The 19,717-nt window shown below is 33.8% G+C and overlaps 2 protein-coding genes across 3 annotated transcripts in view; one reads left to right on the top strand and one right to left on the bottom strand.

Moving 5' to 3' along the window:
* LOC128983545 (cGMP-dependent protein kinase, isozyme 1-like) overlaps positions 1-4,345 on the top strand; it is a 121,240-nt gene extending 116,895 nt beyond the window's left edge. Inside the window, exons 14-16 of the mRNA XM_054402854.1 lie at positions 25-210; positions 696-762; positions 3,731-4,345. Coding sequence (XP_054258829.1) covers positions 25-210; positions 696-762; positions 3,731-3,826 — 349 coding nt within the window. The 3' untranslated portion in view covers positions 3,827-4,345. The remainder of the gene's footprint in view (positions 1-24; positions 211-695; positions 763-3,730) is intronic.
* A 1,242-nt stretch (positions 4,346-5,587) lies between these two features.
* Positions 5,588-19,717, bottom strand: part of LOC129004721 (maternal embryonic leucine zipper kinase-like) — a 47,934-nt gene continuing 33,804 nt past the window's right edge. For both annotated transcript variants that reach the window (XM_054434398.1, XM_054433694.1), the window contains exons 13-14: positions 7,614-7,717; positions 5,588-6,929 (exon numbers count right to left, since the gene is read on the bottom strand). In XM_054434398.1, coding sequence (XP_054290373.1) covers positions 6,734-6,929; positions 7,614-7,717 — 300 coding nt within the window. In that variant the 3' untranslated portion in view covers positions 5,588-6,733. The remainder of the gene's footprint in view (positions 6,930-7,613; positions 7,718-19,717) is intronic.

Raw genomic sequence — 19,717 nt, 5'->3', positions numbered from 1 at the left:
TTTACAATTATAAACATTTTGCAGACCACCATTCAGTGGGTCGGACCCAATGAAGATCTACAACATGATCTTGAAGGGGATTGACCTGGTGGACTTTCCTCGTCATGTGACCCGAGCTGCTCAGATGCTCATCAAGAAGCTGTGCCGAGACATGCCAGCAGAGAGACTGGGCTGCCAGAAGGGGGGCCTTGCTGACATCAAGAAGAACAAGTCCGTATATTTGGATAGGTCTACTTATGAAATGTCTAGTAGGAATCTATATTTGCCTACAAACCTAAAACGTGTCCATGCTCGTTATTGCTTTGTTATTGTTGCCTCTTGCAAATTACCTCTCCCTTACAAAGGAAACACATGTTTTAAAACATTAAAATATTTTTACCAGTTAGTTAATTAGTTTCTAGTTACTTGTTTGGTAGAACGTAGGTGAGGTAAGATGTTTTTGAGATGGGTAGAAATCCTGGAGAATCTTTAAAATCATTATTAACATAACATTTTGATTAACCCCCATTATAGCACAAGGATACCTTTTTTACCACAACATTCACAGTAAGAAATTCTTGCAGGACGTGAATTTCTTGGATGTCTATTAAATCCACAGAAGAAACAACCCTAAAACATGTATACAATATAGATTGATTTAGAACTAGTTGCAGGATTTTGAATAAAGACTTAACACAAAAATGGCTTGTTTGTAGATGGTTCCAAGGTTTTGATTGGGACGGTCTAAGACACCAAACATTGTTGCCGCCAATTGTGCCTCAGGTTGGTATATTCATATTGTATTCATCTCTACATTTATCTTATACTATCAAAACAAACCATCGACTTATAGACTATATTATATTGTATTTTGTTGTCTCATGTTCTATACTCATAGGCAAATGGGATTCAGTTTGACTTTGAAGTTACAATTTTGAGTTGTTGGCACTGATTAGTGATTTTGTATGTAAAATAACTATATTATGTTTTGTAATGAATTTGTTGTTTAGTGAAATTTGATGTTATGAAGTGTTATTTTGACTGTAGGAAGTGTTTTAATTTATTGGCGCCGACTTACGAGCGTTACTCGTACGGCCGCTGCAGGCCCGGAGGCCGACTTACGAGAGCTGCTCGTGTCACCGCTAGGCAGCGCCATTTGTTATTTAGTTATTATTATTTTTTGCTCTTTTTGTTTCTTCTTACTATTATAATGTTTATAAATATCTTGCTTCTTGATTTGCGTATTTACTCATTTATTTTAGCGAATAACAAACAATTTTGTGTTGCTATGGAAACCACATATCACCAAAAATCAGCTGCGGTAAGGTAAACAAACAATTTTTTTTTAAATGTTATTACTTATAAAAGTACACAACTTTTGATTTTTCTACGTAGGGAATCGATTGACCTTTATAATAGTAGTGTTATTTGGTGTCTGGATTCATCTTGGAATTTGTATATCAAGTTTACTTTCAAAATATTGTTTTTAAAATTTTTATTTTTATAATCTTTATATGTATATATTTTTTTATTTTTGAACTTTGACTATCCAATTAACACTTTTCTGTAGACAATTTTACTGTGAACAAAATGGTGAAAGAATTATTAATTTATTACCTAAGGTTTTCTTTCTATAGCAGTTAGAGTAAAAGTCTACAAATTTGGTAAAATTAATTGCCGCCAGAGGGTGCTGCAGGTAGCGGATTAATTCCTTCCCCAATGGGTTAAAGTAAGGATAATAATACTTTAACATGAGTTGCACACTGCAAAATGAATTTTTTGACCACTGTCTATTATGAAAAGTGATTCATGAAAAAATATTGATAGATGTAAGGTAACGTGTCAGTTTAAGATGTCCATAACTGGTTAATTGTTGGAGTTGTAATGGGATCCAAGGGATGAGATTTACAGAGTTGTTTATAAAATCCCCCAACAGTCAAAAAAGAGAAATCAATGAAAAATCTTATCAAAAGGCTTGAAGTCGGTATGGCTGTATGTTTTACAGACATTATTTCACGGTTTATCAATTTCTAACAAATCTTTAATATTTATCCTCTGTTCGTCTAACTCATTATCGTCAATGTGTAAGGATTTTGTTAGAATATAGAGGCAAATCTTCTCTTAAAGAGCTTAAGAGTGGTGATCCAAGATCATGTTTCATGTTAACCATTTAATGGGTTAACCATAGTTGGGAAAGTTAGTCAAAAATTCGAACTAGTTAGAAGTTATAAGTTAGTCCCGTAAAAAGTAACTGATAGAAGTTATAAGTTAGTTAGTTTAAAAAGTAACTGATAGAAGTTATTAGTTAGTTGAAAAACTAACTGATAGAAAATAAAGTTAGTTTTAGTAGAAATTAGTTGTTCGTTGGGCAGTTGTTTTAAAGTATTTCTTAATGTCACATCTTGGTTACTAATATATACTATAATATGAGTAAAGATTGCGCAATATATGATTTTAAAAATGGCTCCTACGATTTCCTCCAATTGCAATGCTATTGAAAATTGCTTGTATAATACATTTGCATTGTATGATGTCTTACTAACCAAAGGGATAATTATGACTGTTCAAAAACATTAAGTGTTTTACTGCAAAACAATATACACTGACATTGAACTAAAAATCTAAAGGAAAGGCCAAGGAGATATGTATTTTTCGACGATGCACCGCACGAATTGATACGTTATTACACCATCCCGTAATTATAGTTGCAACGTTCCACGATCCCAGTGACTTAATGCAATAACGGTCGTCAGATAACAGATGTTATGTATCATGAGTTTTATATTGATTGAAGCTTATTGTGGACATTTTATAGATTGATCGTCCAAATTAAAAAGTTTAGTGGACTAAATTGAGGATAAGTGGATGTCTAACAAAAACGAATTGACTTTACTACTTAATTAATTGTAGTAAGACTGAAAATATTTGTAGGCTTATAAGCTCTATTTTTTACCTCTTGAACAAATCAAACACCTCGAACAAGATCGGTCCCCTGGTACTTGTGTTTTAATCAAACATTGTCACATTTTACATTACTACAACATAAACAAATGACATAAAACTTGTCAGATAATGAACATCAACTAAAGACAATGTTTTGACACTTGAGATGATATATCAATCACCAAACAAACATTTCCCCTTCCCACCCATCTTGGGGTGTTGATAATGGCCGTCACTACCCTTCCAAAGGCCCACTGTATTCCAAAGCAACTGGACTTTGACTTTCTCTTTCCCCACCCCCCGCATTGTTTGTCTACAAGGGCACTGACCCCTCACGGCCGCACGCAACCCTCACTGATCACGTGAAATAAATACAGTAACCAGTATTTGAGATGCTTCCGCATAATTGGGAAAGTTAGTTAAAAATTCTAACTAGTTAGAAGTTATTAGTTAGTCCCATAAAAAGTAACTGATTGAAGTTATTAGTTAGTTAATTTAAAAACAAACTAATAAAATAGAAGTTAGCCAAAAAAACTAATGAATAGTGCTATTTGATAGAATTTCTATTCGTTATTCCCAAGTATGACCATTAACTAGTTTAACTGGTCCTTTAAACTAAACTACACGATGGTTTTAGATGACTAGCAAAGTTAGTTTCTGCATTTATTTATCAATGTTTGTACTTGTATCGATTACAATTTTAATGCATTAAGTAAGTACCATACCGTAACATAACAAAATGACACGAGGTCATGCCTTGTTGCCCTGATACAGTTAATGATACTGTGTGATGTGATATGTTTTGTAGGTGAGAAGTCCAGTAGATACGTCAAATTTCGACCACTACACCAAAGACACACAAGTTCCTTTCGATGAAGACTCCAACTGGGATGCTGACTTCTAATTTTGTAAAAAAAAATTTAATAGTACTCGTACCTTTTACCATCAAAGAATTCTACCGATACGCATAATTTATAATATTATGGAAAGTGTTACCAATTTAATTGCTGTCATTGTTACCACAATACTTGTTAAAAATGATGAACATACTAATTATTTTATAACATAGAGACCTATTTATTATAAAGTACTTGATTTACACAGTATTATAAATATTAATTTTATGTTTGATGTTAAGTAAGTAATATTTGAAAAGGTGCAGTATTTGCATCAGTCAATGAACGGATAGCAAAGTAAATTTTAACAATGCTATTAAGTTTTAAATTGAGTGTTGAAGCGGAGCAAAGTCATTATTCAAGAGTGATAACTTTTATTTTAAAAGCGGGTTTTTCTTGTAAAGATAAATTTGTAAGACATTGTGATATAAATTGAAGTTTTGAAATGAGGAAAAATATTGGTCTGATATAGATGTTCAAACTTATTTTTAGAGACAATTTTATCCGTAATAAACTATCATGTTCAACTTGTATTGTAAAGCTCTACTTTCATAAACCTTAGGATTTTCTTTACAATAAAACAAGAACTAGTCATATAGTCAAATGATAACAATATAGGTCTTAACAATATAGTCCAGGGGCCAGAAACATGATTTTCAATTTAACTATTGGTTCTATTTTAAGTCAACATGGTTAAGCCATCTGTAGGAAAAGGAAACCACTCCAGAATCCACCTAACCTTCATTTGGTATCAATAAGCTACGATGCTTCAATTTTTGAAATTATATTTACTGTCAACTTATGCGGCTTGACTATTCTTTGTGAGACGATAGAAAAATCAAAATATAGTGTTCTTCTATGGTACCGTGTCTTAGTAGATTAACTTGTTGACGGAAATTTTATTGAGCTATTTAAGCTAACCTATATCTAAAATTTCCTAAGCCTAATTGAATTTAGCATATGTTTCACTTTACTTAACGGTATTTTCATTTTGCAAGATACAGATAAGCTTTGAGTTAATGAGCTCAATCAAAATAGGTTTTGTATTGTTGCATGGCAAATAGTCAACGAGTTTATAAGGCTACAGAAGTTTGCTATCCTAACCTTAAAGGTTTAATATAGTATTATTTTCATGATTTTACACCAATAAGTCAAAATTCCAGATCCCTTATTATCAAGATTCAACTGTATAAATAAACTTATGCAAGACAGTGAATTAATATAAAAATAATACAATATCGATAAATTTTTACCGGCAACATCATCAGGTTTTACCGGAGATATTGTCGGAGACAAACTTGTGAAGACCAAGCCATTATAATTAATTAATTATAACATATTTTTTTATTTTATCGGTAAAATAGTACCAACACATTCAAAGCTTTTGAAGAAATTATTTTGCCAAGCGAAATGAGATGAGACAAAACTGTTCAATATCTTCAAGGTTGAATAAATGCACAAGAGGGGCTGCATAAACTACAGTCACAAGTAGCTAAGTGAGGAGAGGTGGATCACTGATCAGGTATCTTGACCATGATGTGTTTCACTTTGAAGCTTCTATTGTAGGCATTATGTTTTATGGAACTCTTTGCACAATAAGCTATGGTTGACATGCCTGGACTGAGAGTTCACTTCTTCTCATCAACCAATAACAAATGGAACTATAACTTTTCATTAATTTACCAAGCCTCCCCATTTTCATTCAGGTTTAAGTAGCCTTTGTAAAAAATAGTAGTCTATGACCAAAGGGAAAAAATGCAACCGTCAGATTATCTGAGCTATATGTTTTAATTATAAAAATACAAAACACCCTGAGTGAAATTTCACATCTTATCTCATGACAATAGTTTCTTACGAATGGGACAAAAGAAAGGAACATTAGTTGTGTTGTTATGTATATGCTAACAAATATATCTGAAGCTCTAATTAAGAAAATTAAGAAGTAAGAAAAACTATTTTTATTAGGTATAGGCCTATACATTTGGTAAATTCAGTTAGTTCCATTAGGTGAACAATGATATATATCTCAATTATAATATGAAAAAGTATTTAACCTATATATATATTTTACTACACAACAATACCTTCATTGTCATAAGTCAAATCAATAGTACAGTGTTCATAACATTAAGTAAGAGAGTGATGTGGATCTTCTTGACTTAACTTCTTACAGGATAAACTTATAGGATTGTAAAAAATGTCAAGACATAGGATTCTCATTGAAGGCTGTGTTAAAAGGGGTTAAAATTCCCTTTATAGAAACCTTGATGAAAAATCTATGGGTCTCCAAATACACAATGTCATTCTCTTAACCATCATCAACCTTGTAAAAACTAGTTTAATGTGCATTTAATTTTAGTAAAAAAATTAATATTTAAAAAAATGCTGATTATGGAACTGGGACTACTAAAAAAGAAATTTGGGCCTCATCTCCAAAGACTATAAAATAGAAAAGATTTTTTCAAGTAAATGTAAGATGTCAAGCCTATGATGTATGATGTATAGCCTAACATTTGAGTTGAATAATGAATTAAATATAAGAAACATTATCATGCCACTAACTTGTTTTATAAAGTTCATTTTTTTTCAATGTAAATAAAAAACTCAATAGTCGAGATATAGTTAGGGTTAAATAACTGAGAAATTATGGTCTTAACTAAACTCACAGGTTTAGAAACAAAATACCTCTTTAAAACAAAAACAAAACATTATATAATACATAATAATAGTATAATCCACTAGAAGTTTTATTTAAATAGAGTCCTTGGTTACATACAACAATCCATACGTCCTTTGGAATAGAGTTTAAAGCTAACGTAATTAACAAGTCAAAAAGATAATGACAGGTAAAAAGAGTATCGAAAGGAGAAAACAATATCTACAAAAACACAACCTATAACCTTGTAGATATGGAATCACTGGAGGTTGGCTAGAAGCAGAACCTCCTCACAGACTCGCTTGTAGCACCAGGCGTCGCCTTTGAGGCGTTTCCTGCGAACACCGACCACAGAGCCACTGACGTTTGCTGTAGTGGGGATGAGACAGATCTCTAGCTCAAACGATAACTTGCACACCTTCCCTTCTGATTGTACCTTGCCTCTGATGGAATACCTGGCAAAGACACGTATAGTTAGTCGTGATTATGAGAAAAATCTCTTAATAGTACAGTAACATTTAAGGTTACTAATCCCAATTTGGCCATGAGAGAGATTAAATTTAACTCAGTTCATATTAGTTGTTTGCCTAATAATAATAACTAGTGGTCGTCCTGTGGTCGAAACTCGACCAAAAATAATTAATGTACAGACTACTATATTTTCTCCCCACACTGTAAATAAAACATGTGATTGGGATTTCCTCCAATTGTTTTGATTTTCTGTTTACATTTTGTTGTTATTTCGTCACCATCATGGCAACCCAGTTGGTCCATGTTAATTTTTTGAAGTTTTCAAATTCGTTTTTTGTGCTTATTTTTTAGCCTATTTTAATTTATAAAGGGATTCTGCACATCTACAGGCAAATATCTTTCTAACAGTATGCGTAGATTTTCCCTGCGATGCACATGAGCTGAGAAAAAAGGTTTTAAAGAAACATGCTTGCCTATTAATATATAGATAGATTATTATTTTCTAACAACTGATTTAAGTTAGATAGTAAAAATATCAGGTTTTTATATGGTATTGTAGAAAATGTAAAAAATTCCAACGGCGTTGACAAATATGATAAATCAATATTAAAATAAACTCTATATACTTTAACATTTACTGAATTGTAGGTCCGTTTCAATCAACTCACCCTTTGCAGTTACATTCGATGCCCTTGCTGTTCAATGCCTTTACTAGTTCTTCCCTGACATAGTCTGGACTGCTTGATGATGTAGTTGAAATATTGGACATGTTCTAAGAGAAACAACACATGTTCAGTATTCATTTTGGAAAATCTAGTAAGCAGCTTTTATATCTGAAGGTGAATGGAGTAAAACTCGTAGGAGCTGTATTATAAAGTGTTTATTATTTAAATAGCTGTGTGCCCGTTCTACATAGTAGTCAGTCGAAAACTTCTTATATTAAGAACAGCAGTTGGTTTGCATATTTTCAGATATGCTGGCAAAACTATTATATATAAACCTTGGCAAATACAGTGTCTGACAGTTTCAAGCCAAAAAAATGCTTCGCAATTGAATTTCATCCGGATCGTGTTGGTCCATATGTTAAATCCAATGATTAAACTAAAAAAAAAGCTTTATAGGCCTAGATCTATGAGGCAGAGCCCTAAGGTAGGCCTATAGTTGAATGTTACTTTCCACAATGGTTAAAAGACATAGACATAGACATAGACATAGACTTTATTTGCACAAAACATTCCATACATGTCATAACATTTAGAATAGGTGCATTGTCAAAATTAAATCCATACATAAAATATTTAAAATTAAAACTTTTAACTTAAAACTAAACACTTAAAAAAAAAAAACCTAAATTGTAGTTCTGTAAAAATCTTCAATTAAGTAAAAAGCCTTGTCAATAAGAAAATTATCTATTGTATCTTTAAATTTGGTTTTGCTTAGTGACTTATAGCATGGCGGAAGCACATTGTACAATCTCAGCCCAGCGTACAATGGAGATTTTTCATATAGGGTCAAACGGTGTCTGGGGAGTCTAAATATATTTTCATTTCGGGTTTCATACCTGTGATTAAAATGTATTGTTTCTGGTAGCTCATTTTTAACTGAATGTATGTAATTTAATAATTCTAGTATATACAACCCCGTTAATGTATGAATTCTTAAATTTTGAAAATGTTTCTTACAAGAACTGCGTGGATGAGAGTTGGTAATAATACGAATAATACGTTTTTGTAACCTGAATAAAGTTTTAATACCAGTAGCTTGACCCCATAAAATTATGCCATATCTTAACACTGACTCCACATAAGCATGATAAACTACTTTAAGTGTCTCAATAGAAACACAGTCCCTTAAATGTATGAATAAAGATGATATCGACCTAATTTTGTTACGTAAATAATTCAAATGTGAATCCCATTTAACTGCGTCATCTACGTAAACCCCTAAGAATTTATGAGCTTCAACTAAATTAAAGGAACAGTTTTCCATATTTTTGTGTCTAGTAGAAAATTTAATAATATTTGTTTTTTCAACATTAAGTTTTAACCCATTTTCTAAAAACCATTGCTCCATGTCCTTTACCACACTTTGCAGAGAAGAAAACATTTCAGCTGTATTATTATTTTTGATCAAAGCAGTAGTGTCATCGGCAAAAAGAATTAGTTCTTTATTAATAGCTTTTGGAAGATCATTAATGTAAATAAGAAAAAAAAGTGGGCCCAATACTGAGCCTTGGGGAACACCTGTGGATATAATTTCCCATGGTGAATAATTGTTGTTTTACACTACACACCTACCTTCTTAAAGTGATGAAAACTATAAAGATAAAATTAGAAAAAAACTAGACTTTTTAAAACCACACTTCTATTTTCAACAACTCATATAAAACTATTATGACAACAAAACAAAACCAAACCATATGACAATTTAAATTAGTCAAAAGTAAATATGCATCAAATCACAGACTAGGAGATATAACATCCTCCCACCGAGTAGTATTACTACTCAAACATGAACCTTTTTTGAACTTTGATTTTTAGTCCAGCTTGTGAGACGTGCTCCCACCGTGGCGGCTAATAATTCCAACCTTGGAATCGTAGTTTTATTCAGAGGAGCAACTCTTGATTTTGCAGACAATAATTGGACTCTTACTTCATCTTCAATTTCAACTCTCAAGTAAATAACTGTAGCATAGGCATCTTATACTTGTGTCGCAAAATGTATGAATACTACAACCATTTGAATCCATAGTCATTTTACCTATCCATCGGGGTATTTTCACTTTTCCAAGAGCGCTTAGCTCATTATACCACAGTATGAATAGTTTACTGATGTCTGAACTTACTTCAGTGTCCCAGTCAATTTTCAAGTCCCACATACTTTGCAGAAGATGTTTAGGAAACAAAGTAACAGGGCAAAGGATACCAATTGGATCAAAGATCTTGTGAGATATGGATAAAATGTCTCTCTTTGTGATTCGAGACACGTCCAAATCTTTAATACAGTTCGTGAGGTTAAAAAACAGAACGTCCTCAATATAGTTCCATTGAACTCCCAAAACATTAGTGACGAACTTGGTATCTCCTTCTTCAATGACGCTCGTGGCATGCCATCCTCCTAAATCAAACTTAGCGGCAGCCATAACTTGTTTCGATTCTTCAACAAAGTGTTTTAGTTCCTCATAAGTATCTACACTGGTCGAAACATTGTCCACGTAAAAACTTTTACTCAGCTTCTTTACCACATTATCATCATACTCCTGAGAAGTCATAGATTTTTGAAGATGCAGATCAATTACTGCCCCTAGAAGAAATGGACTACATTTCACTCCAAAAACAACTCTTTTATGGCGGTAAACAATACTTCGGCTTCTTTCATTGATGTCAAACCATAAAAACCGAAGAAAATCTCTATCTTGTACATTTAACGATATCTGTAAGAAGGCTTTTGCTATATCAGCAATAACTCCAAACTTCCCTTCCCTAAAACGCATCATAACAGAAGGAATCAGTTCAATTAAATTTGGTCCATTTTCAATACAGTCGTTCAATGAGGGTGAAAACTTGGTCTTTGCTGATGCATCAAACACTGGACGAATTCGTGTGGTAATACTACTCTCCTTCACTACAGGTCTATGTGGCAGGTAGTGAAAGTTGTTGTTCAAATCGTCAGAAGGTACAGCTTCAATGATGCCATCACTTAACCACTGTTTAAAAACTGAGTCATAGTCTACGGTAAAATTGTTACCATCCAATTTCTTTACAACTGTTGATAACCTCTTTTCGGCTAACTCTCTGTTACTAGGCAAAGGAGGATGACAATCAACCCAGGGCAAACTTACTTCATATCGACCTTCTTCATTTATAGTGGTAGTTTTTATAAAATGATTTTTAACTGCCAAAGCCTTTTGCTCTTTGGAAACTGATTCACTTGTATCAGTAATGCCTATAGTGTCTAATCTCCACAGTTCCGATATGTCAGCATCATTAATAAACATTGATGTTACAACAGTGGAGAGTGTAGTTGAACCTGTACTACCACTAATTATAGCCTTACCCATCAGTGTCCATCCCAGAAGAGTTTCCATAGCCACTAGTCCAGATTTCAGTTGAATCATATTTCCCGTGAATAGTTTACCCGCTATATCCGCTCCAATCAAAATACCAATTGGTAGCTTGGTCTCATGTATGTCAGTCAGAGAAACATTTTTCTCTATAAGTTCCTGTATCCAGGCACCTTCGGTAACTGGTGGAATTTCCCCACATATGGTAGTTTGACTCAATACCTCAAAGTTGCAGTTGTAACTGTAATCTTGACTGGTTAGAAACACACGATGTCTGTTATGAATTACTTCACCAGATTTGACATTACCAAAAAGAGAGTGTATGATTGTTTCTTCTCCTAAGCTTTCGTAATTCATTTTTTCAGCCAAGTCCTTTAAAATGTAAGAACGCTGTGAACCAGAATCAAAAAGAATGCGAACAGTCTCAAATTGATTACTACCTGGGGTTCTTAATCTTGCCTTTACTGTTTGCAGAAACACTTTCACTCTGCTACTTGATTTATTGGCCAAAGCGGTATCTTCCACTACTGTCATTTCTTTAGATACCTTATCAACACATTTGCTTACACACTCATTCACTACTTCTTTGGAATGAATACTAGGACACATTATAGGATAATGTTTCCTTTTACAATTAGAACATGACAAATGAGTTCTACAATCCTTAATACGGTGACCAGGCTGCAAGCAAAGGAAACAGCACCTCTTTTCCTTTAAAGTGGACACCTTATCAGTCAATGGCAATTTCTGAGCAGCAAAACAGTTACTACTCTTATGATTCTTATCACAAAAGACACACTTTGTATAAGAGTTTTGAGTTTTACCAGAGGATATGAGGCATGAAGCTGTTGGTATGTCTATCTTACCTGATTGAGTTTGAGATGGCCTTTTAAAAGATTTCTCCTTCCCAGAGCTACTTATCCCAAAACCTGCCATGTCTAGACCGATTCTCTGTTCCCCTTCAACTTCAGACAGCATAAACTTCATTAAATTGTTGAGTCTTTCCTGAGGGTCTGTTCCTACTTTCAAAGGGCTTCTTTGCCAGGCCCTTAAGAGATCTTCAGGCATACAACTTTCAACTAACGGGTATAACATGGAGGAACATTTATCTGTTGTAACTCCCAAGGTATCTAATGCACGCATATGAGACTCAAGTTTGTCATATAAACTTTGTAAGTTCATTGTGTTTTTGCCTCCTAGAGCATTTTGTAAAACAATTTCCCATGGTGAATAATGTTTGTTGTTATCTTCTAAAATTAAAGTTCTTTGTTTTCTTTCAGAAAGGTAAGATTGTATTAGAGAAAAGCAACTTCCCCCAATCCCATAATCAATAAGTTTTAGCAAAAGGAGTGAGTGATCCACACAATCAAAAGCCTTAGACAGGTCACAGAAAACACCTGCTGTGGCCTGAGACCTGTCCAAGGCCTCTGCAATCTCATTAACAAACTGAGTAAGAGCAGAAACTGTGCTTAAGTTTTTTCGGAAACCAAATTGTTTATTGTAAAATAAATTATTACTTTCAAAATAATTAACTAGTCTATAACTTATTACTTTTTCAAATATTTTAGAAAAATTACTTAATACTGATACTGGACGGTAGTTATTAATATCTGATTTTGAACCTTTCTTAAAAACGGGAGAAATTTGGGAGTACTTGAGTTGATCCGGAAAAATACCATTCTTTAAACACTGATTTATAATAAGAGATAAGGGTTCGGAGATAATGTCAGCAGCAGATTTGATCAATTTAATTGGGATTTCGTCCCAGCCTACCGAAATTTTGTTCTTTAGAGAAAGGATAATCTTTTTTATTTCATCTTTATTAGTGGGGCTAAGATTGCACAATGTAACCCCACCATCACTGCAGTATGATTTTACAGACGAATGAACACCATTGACAGAAGCCTTTTCTACATTCAGATTAATAACTGTATTACAGAAAAAACTGTTAAAAAGCTTAGCTACATCATCAGGATTATCAACAGTGGTTTGGTTTGTATCATCTTTTAAAATAATTTTGTATCTTTGAGTACGGTTTAAACCCAGTTCATTGTTAACAATTTGCCAAGCTGCCTTAGACTTGTTTTCAGATTTTCTAATTAGGTTATTATTTGAGAGAATTTTTGAATTTTTTACAACTTTATTAAATATTTTTTTGTATTGCTTTACATAGGATAAAAACTCTTGGTTTCTACTAAACTTGGCTTCCAAGTGCAATTCTCGTTTCCTCTTACTGGAAATTCTTATACCTTGGGTCACCCAATTCAGAGTAGATTTATTAGTTTTAGCATTCTTTTTTAGTGATTTAACAGGAAATATATGATTGAAAGATAATAAAAAATTTCTCAAAAAACTATTGTAATTTTCATTGGGGTTTAAAGCGGGGTTAAATACAAAATTATTATTAGTGCTCTGTAGATATTTGCAAAATTCATCTGTATTTCTATCAGAGATGATTCTTTTCTTAAAAGAACTAGAAGTATTCTTGATGGTTTTACACTTGGCTAGCTTAGGAAGGTTTATAAATATAGCATTGTGATCAGAAAGACCTAACTCAGTGTTTAACCTGTAATGGCAACTAAACGTTTTGGGTGTGATAAAATTATCCAAACAAGTAAATGAAGTATTTGTTATTCTAGTTGGCTCCTCAAATTGAAAACAAAAACCATTACATTCGACAATTTCTTTAAATCTACTTGTGAATGTGTCATTCGTTAAAATGTCTATGTTAAAATCTCCAGTTACAAAAACAGTATTTTTTTTTGAATTTTTTCTGTATTATCAAAAATAGAATTTCAAGTCTATCTAAAAACTGTTTACTTATGTTGAAATTTGGTACTGTATAAATAGAAATTAAAACTGAATTAAAATCCACAAGTTCAATAGCAGAACATTCAAAAATAAAGTCTTCATTTAAATTGGAAAACTGTGTTATTGTTACATATTTACAGTTCTTATCCACTAATATGCAAGATCCGCCCCTACAGCCACTTTCTCTTATATAAGAACTAGCCAATTTAAAATTATTGATTGTATTTAACAGAGAGGCTGAATTATGATCTAACCAATGTTCATTAAAAGATATAGCTTTAATATTCAAATTGGCCTCAGATAAAAATAAATTGAGAGCTGAAATTTTTGTTAAATTTAAACCTTGACAATTGTAATGCATTATTAAATCACAGTTAGTTGAATAAAAAGATTGATTACATAAACCTTTTAGTTCGTTATTTTGAGCCAGTGAATTTGTTTTGTGCAAAGAATTATTTAAGTTACTTAATTTAGCAGGTACAAGGTCATTGTCAGAATGAATCAGTTTAAAATTAAAGGAGAACTATCATCTAAAAAGGAATCTAACTCTAACACTGATGGATCACCCTCAACACTTGACACCACACATTTGCTCTGCTTTTTCACAACACTCGATGGTTTTGACTTAACAACTTCGTTATAGCTGAGACCGCCTGGAACCAACCGGGGGCTGATAAGACCAACAGCAGGAAGTTGTGTTGAAGTTGGTTGTGAGTGATGCTGTGGAGAACTAGATAGTGGTTGTAGTTGCTGCGAAGACGGTTGAGATGAGCAGAGTGTCAGTGGTACAGTTGTTGGTTTGCTTGCCGGGCATAATGTCTGGATGTTCTGTCTCAGCTTAAGGACAAATTCTGAATGGGAGAGTCCATGGTGAAGTATTCTCTGAGCACCAGGTTGTTCTTTTGTTACCACTATGATTGGAATGCCAGTGGTCCTGTGAAACTCCACTATTTTCCTTGAAAAATGTTCAATTCGAACAAAATCTCGCACACAACCCATGGGGGAGCATATCAGCACACTGAATTTCTTAGTCTTGAGTTCATCAGTCAGAGCTCCAAATGCTGAGTCATAACCATCCAGAGTAGGCTTGCCATTAAAGTTGTCCTTTGTTATAAGGCTGTAGACTGCTGCCTCCTTAGGGTTGCTTCTCTGGTAGGCCAAAGATTTAGACAAGCAATCCTTTAATTGGGGTTTCCCAAAATGCCTAGCAAAAGAAACTGCTACACCGGCAGTCATCCTTCTAGGGTGTTGAAAATCACCAGAGATTGTGTGGGCAAAAGCTACTGAGCTGTCATTTTTTAGAGCTTTGATCACCTTGTACATGTCTGCCACCACCACTTTAATTCCTTCAACGTTAGAGATATCTAATACAAACTCATCATTGATCTCCTCAGTAGCCGTTTTTAAGTTACTCTTCTGCTGGTTTGAATTAGTTCCGTAGATGCAATGTTTGATCAATTTAGAAACTTCTTTTTTTCCTGATCGGTTAAAATGCAAACCATGCTTAGTATACATTTGCCTTGGTAAAAGGTTGAGAGGTAGAAATTTGGTATGCTCATTTTGGTTAACTTTTTTTTCAAGTTCTATATTTAAAAATGCGATACGGTTGTTGAGACCAGGCACATCGTGTCTGTAAGGTAATCCTGAAATCATAACATTCGTGTGGGTTGTCTTGTCAATGATATCTTGATATTTACTAATTAGTATTTCATCACCATTTCCAATGTCATTACAACCACCAATGACAATGACAGTGTCAGATTTTGTGAAATTTTTTATCAGTTCACCTAAGTTATTTATTACTCCATTTAGCTGTGCATTGGGTTTATATACAACAGAAATGTTTACTTCTTTAGTTGGCCATATTTCAACAAGATTTCTGTACAGATTTCTACCGTGACTGTCAGCAACCAACAATATATTAGGTTTATCTGAACTAGGTATAACAGTATTGTAGTCTCTTGCTGTTTCTTTATGTGCTGTACATTTTATTTGATGGTTACTTTTCAATTCATCTTTCAAACACACAGGTCCCTTTTGAGTTTTTGCTGGTGATTTCAACAATTCTTTTTGAATGGTTTCTTCAGCTGGTGTAAGTAGTTCAAATCTGTTGGATAGATTTGCTGGGTCGGTAACAAACTGTGCTTTATCCATTAACTTTGCAAAATGTTTAGGGATTACAAAGCTGTCCTCAGTAATAGTTAGTAATTTGTCGTCTCTCAGAAGTTTTGTTTCAGTACTTAGTTTTTCATTTTGTAGTTTCAGATTGTTTATATCACTTTCAAGTAGCTTGATTATTTCCCTGTATGTATTAGATTCTTCGGTGAACTTAGTTTCCATATATGAAATTTTATTTTTTAAGGATTTTATTTCTGAGATGAGCTCCGGATCAGGTAGTGGGTACGGTTGAATAGTTTCCATAAGCTGTAGATTTCTTCTTTTAAAGTTATTTACTTGAGCTTGCAACACATTTATTTGGTCGTTAAGCAATTGAATTTCTTTATTTTCAGCTAGTCCTTTTCTCAGTTCATCTGATGAGTCTTTACATAGTAGCACATTAACAGAGCTAACTGATATTTGATCCTTCAAATACTGAATTTCATTGATTTTTCCTTCTAAATCACGTTTAAGTTTCTTATTGTCTTCTGTTAATATTTTAATATCTTGTTGTAGGTTCATTACAGTTTCTTCTGCCTCTAACTCCAATACCTGTAATGAAGACTCAGCTTTTTCTTTTTGAAATTTTAACTGAATCACGTTATCATTTGCTTCAGCCAAACAGTTCCTTAATTTCAATAATCCATCCTCAGCCTCATCAGTGAGAACTTCTCCAAGCTCTAAGCTAGAGATTGACAATGTTGATTCGTTGGTTTTATTGCGATACACACTGGTTTCTGGTGTACTGGTGTTAAAGTTTGGTTGGCCCTCTGTCATTGCACTTTCATTTAAACAATTGCTTTCCTTACTTTCTAAAATATTATATCTAGTTGGAGATTTTAATATAGATTTAAAATCAAAGTCATCAATATTTAAACTGAGTTTATTTTGATCAATGTACTTTTCAAGTTGAGATTTGGATCTGAACATTTTTCCTTTTGGTGAGTAATAGTATATGTCAACTTTTCCCTTAGTTAATCCTTTCTTCCTAACTGTCTGTTTCCTTACCCATCCATCAAGTAAGTTTGTATCCATATTAAAAACTGTTTCTGTTTGTTACTCCCAGTGCTGTATCACTAACACTGAAGATGAAAGCTCATTGCAGTACTCAATGTTTACAGCACTAAATGCAGCAAAAAAAACTTTATTTATTTAACAATGGCAATAGAAGATACATATATACACAAAATGTGTCTTTATTTAACTAAGTAATATATATTCAAAGTGATGGAAAAATCTTAACTGGACAAAAAAAGGATAATTCCTTTAAATTATTATTAAATTTTTTTCCAGATATATTATTAATTGAGGAAAAAAAATAATAAAGGTTTGATTTTAATGATGATAATGTTTAGTTGGAAGCAGGGATCTTCTTATCAGTCTTAGTTCAGAATATAGGTGGTGATATGTAGATTTAAAGAACCTGGCTTGTTGAGCTTCAGCTGCTTCCTTATCTGAATATCCAAAGGTTAACTTCTGCTGAACCTGGCTTGTTGAGCTTCAGCTGCTTCCTTATCTGAATATCCAAAGGTCAACTTCTGCTGTTTCACTCACTGGAGTCTTATCTCTAGTCCACTATTATCTTGAAAATCGGCAGAAACTTGAAATTTTATCAGAAAAACCTTTATTATATACAACCGGTTGCTCAAAATAAAAAACTGGTTTCCGAATATTACACAAAACTAAAATGTGAATATTTACATATAAAACTTGAATAGTAAAACCAAAAATTTCCCGGTAAATTTTATAAAAAACTGAGGAACACAAGTGACACAGGTCAAGTAGTAATCAGGGGTCACCTCAACCTAACCATTTAACACTTTATTCGGGTTGACATTTTCATTATAAAAGGTGCTCTCGTCCTTTTCGTTACACTGAGAAATAACGACATTAATGCGTTACCAACAGACACACACAAAAATGCAGAACTTAATTAGGGAATTTGCTACGTTTTAAACATAACAAAGTACATATAAAATTAGTATTTGAAATCTCTGTCAATGTCATCAAATTTTATCATAACAATTTATATTTGCTTGGATCGAAGATAACTCGAAATACTGTCGAAATGACGGCTTACTATGCCGAAATGAAGTACTATAAACGATTTAGATTGGTAATTTATAATAAAAATTACCAAAATAGGCCACAAACTATTGATACATAAGCAGCGTAAATCGTAAACCATTCATGATGGTTTGCTGAACAAATGTTTTACAGTAGAGTCCCGCAAACTCGGCACTCGATAACCCGGCAGTCCGGATAACTCGGCCATCTCCTGGCTCAGAAAATTATTGATTTTTTAGTCCGAGTTAAACATGGACTCAAGCCAAGTCGTTCGCAACACGAGTACAGTACAATATTTTGGATTAATGTTGGCTGGAATGGAGCGAGTAAGGCATGAATTTGAATGCGAACAAATGCCGTACTCACGCAAACTCATTCTTGACGCATCACTACGGAACATCCCCGCGCAAGCAGACCGGCTAAAGGTCATTGTTCCTGTCGGGCGGGGCGTTCCTATGTCTCGCGTCACACTCCCACTCCACTACGTTATTGGTTGTCTAATCCCCCACTCCGCATCCCCCACGCCTGCCACCTGATGTGTGTGGCCCGCGGCCATTCCGTGTTCAGTCGATCAGTGACAGTGGTGGCGATGCGACGTGTGTTTTTTGTTCGGTAGTTTTTCATTTTAAAATGGCGACTTCAGCAAAAAGAAAACAAGTTAATGTATCTATGGAACAAAAGTTAAGTGCTTTAAAAAGACTGGACAAAGGAGAAAGTGTAAATGAAATTGCATTGAATCTTGGAGTTGGAAGAAGTACGATTGGTGATTGGAAAAAGAAAAGAGCTGAAATTGAGTCTTGGTGTTTAAAGAGAATGTGTACTGAGTCGTTGAAAGAAAGGAAAAACATGAAGGAAAGCGAATTTCATGAGGTTAGTGAAGCTCTATATTTATGGTTTCGACAGCAAAGAGAAAAAGGGACACCGATATCAGGACCCATACTGCAGGAAAAAGCTATTCAATTGTATGAAAAAATAAAGAAAGAAGGAGAGGCAACATTCGTGGCTAGCATCGGCTGGCTAGACCGATGGAAAAAACGGTATGGAGTAAGGCAACTAGCAATATGTGGCGAAAAACTTTCTGGTAACGATGAAAGTGTTCTGAAATTTAAGGAAAACTTTCAAAAGCTTATTGAAAGTGAAGGACTGTCTTGTGAGCAAATTTACAACTGTGACGAGACAGGACTGAATTTTCGTATGTTACCTGAGAAGAGCTTAGCTTCAAAACAAGAGAAATCTGCTCCAGGGTACAAAAGAAGCAAAGAAAGAGTTACGATTATGGCCTGCAGCAACGCAACTGGTGAGCATAAGTTAAAGCTTTGTTTTATTGGAAAAGCTAAAAAGCCTCGTGCTTTCAAGAATATACAAAACTTAAATGAACTTCCAGTTTGGTACACAAACCAATCTAATGCCTGGATGGATGGAACAATTTTCAAAAATTGGTTTTACAATCAGTTCGTTCCGTCTGTAGAAACTTTTTTAAAATCAAAGAATCTTGAAAGGAAAGCCATTTTGATTCTGGACAACGCTTCCTCACACCCTGATGCTGAAGAGTTAGTTGATGGCAACATAAAAACGATGTTTTTACCACCAAATGTGACTGCACTATGTCAGCCTATGGACCAAGGTGTTCTAGCCGCAATGAAAAAAAGATATCGGCGCAAACTTCTATCAACT

This window comes from Macrosteles quadrilineatus, unplaced genomic scaffold, assembly GCF_028750875.1.
Source record: "Macrosteles quadrilineatus isolate MER2022 unplaced genomic scaffold, UCM_ALF_1.0 Scaffold_1__1_contigs__length_201487025, whole genome shotgun sequence".
Lineage (NCBI taxonomy): Eukaryota > Metazoa > Arthropoda > Insecta > Hemiptera > Cicadellidae > Macrosteles > Macrosteles quadrilineatus.
This window is presented reverse-complemented; position numbering and strand designations above follow the sequence as displayed.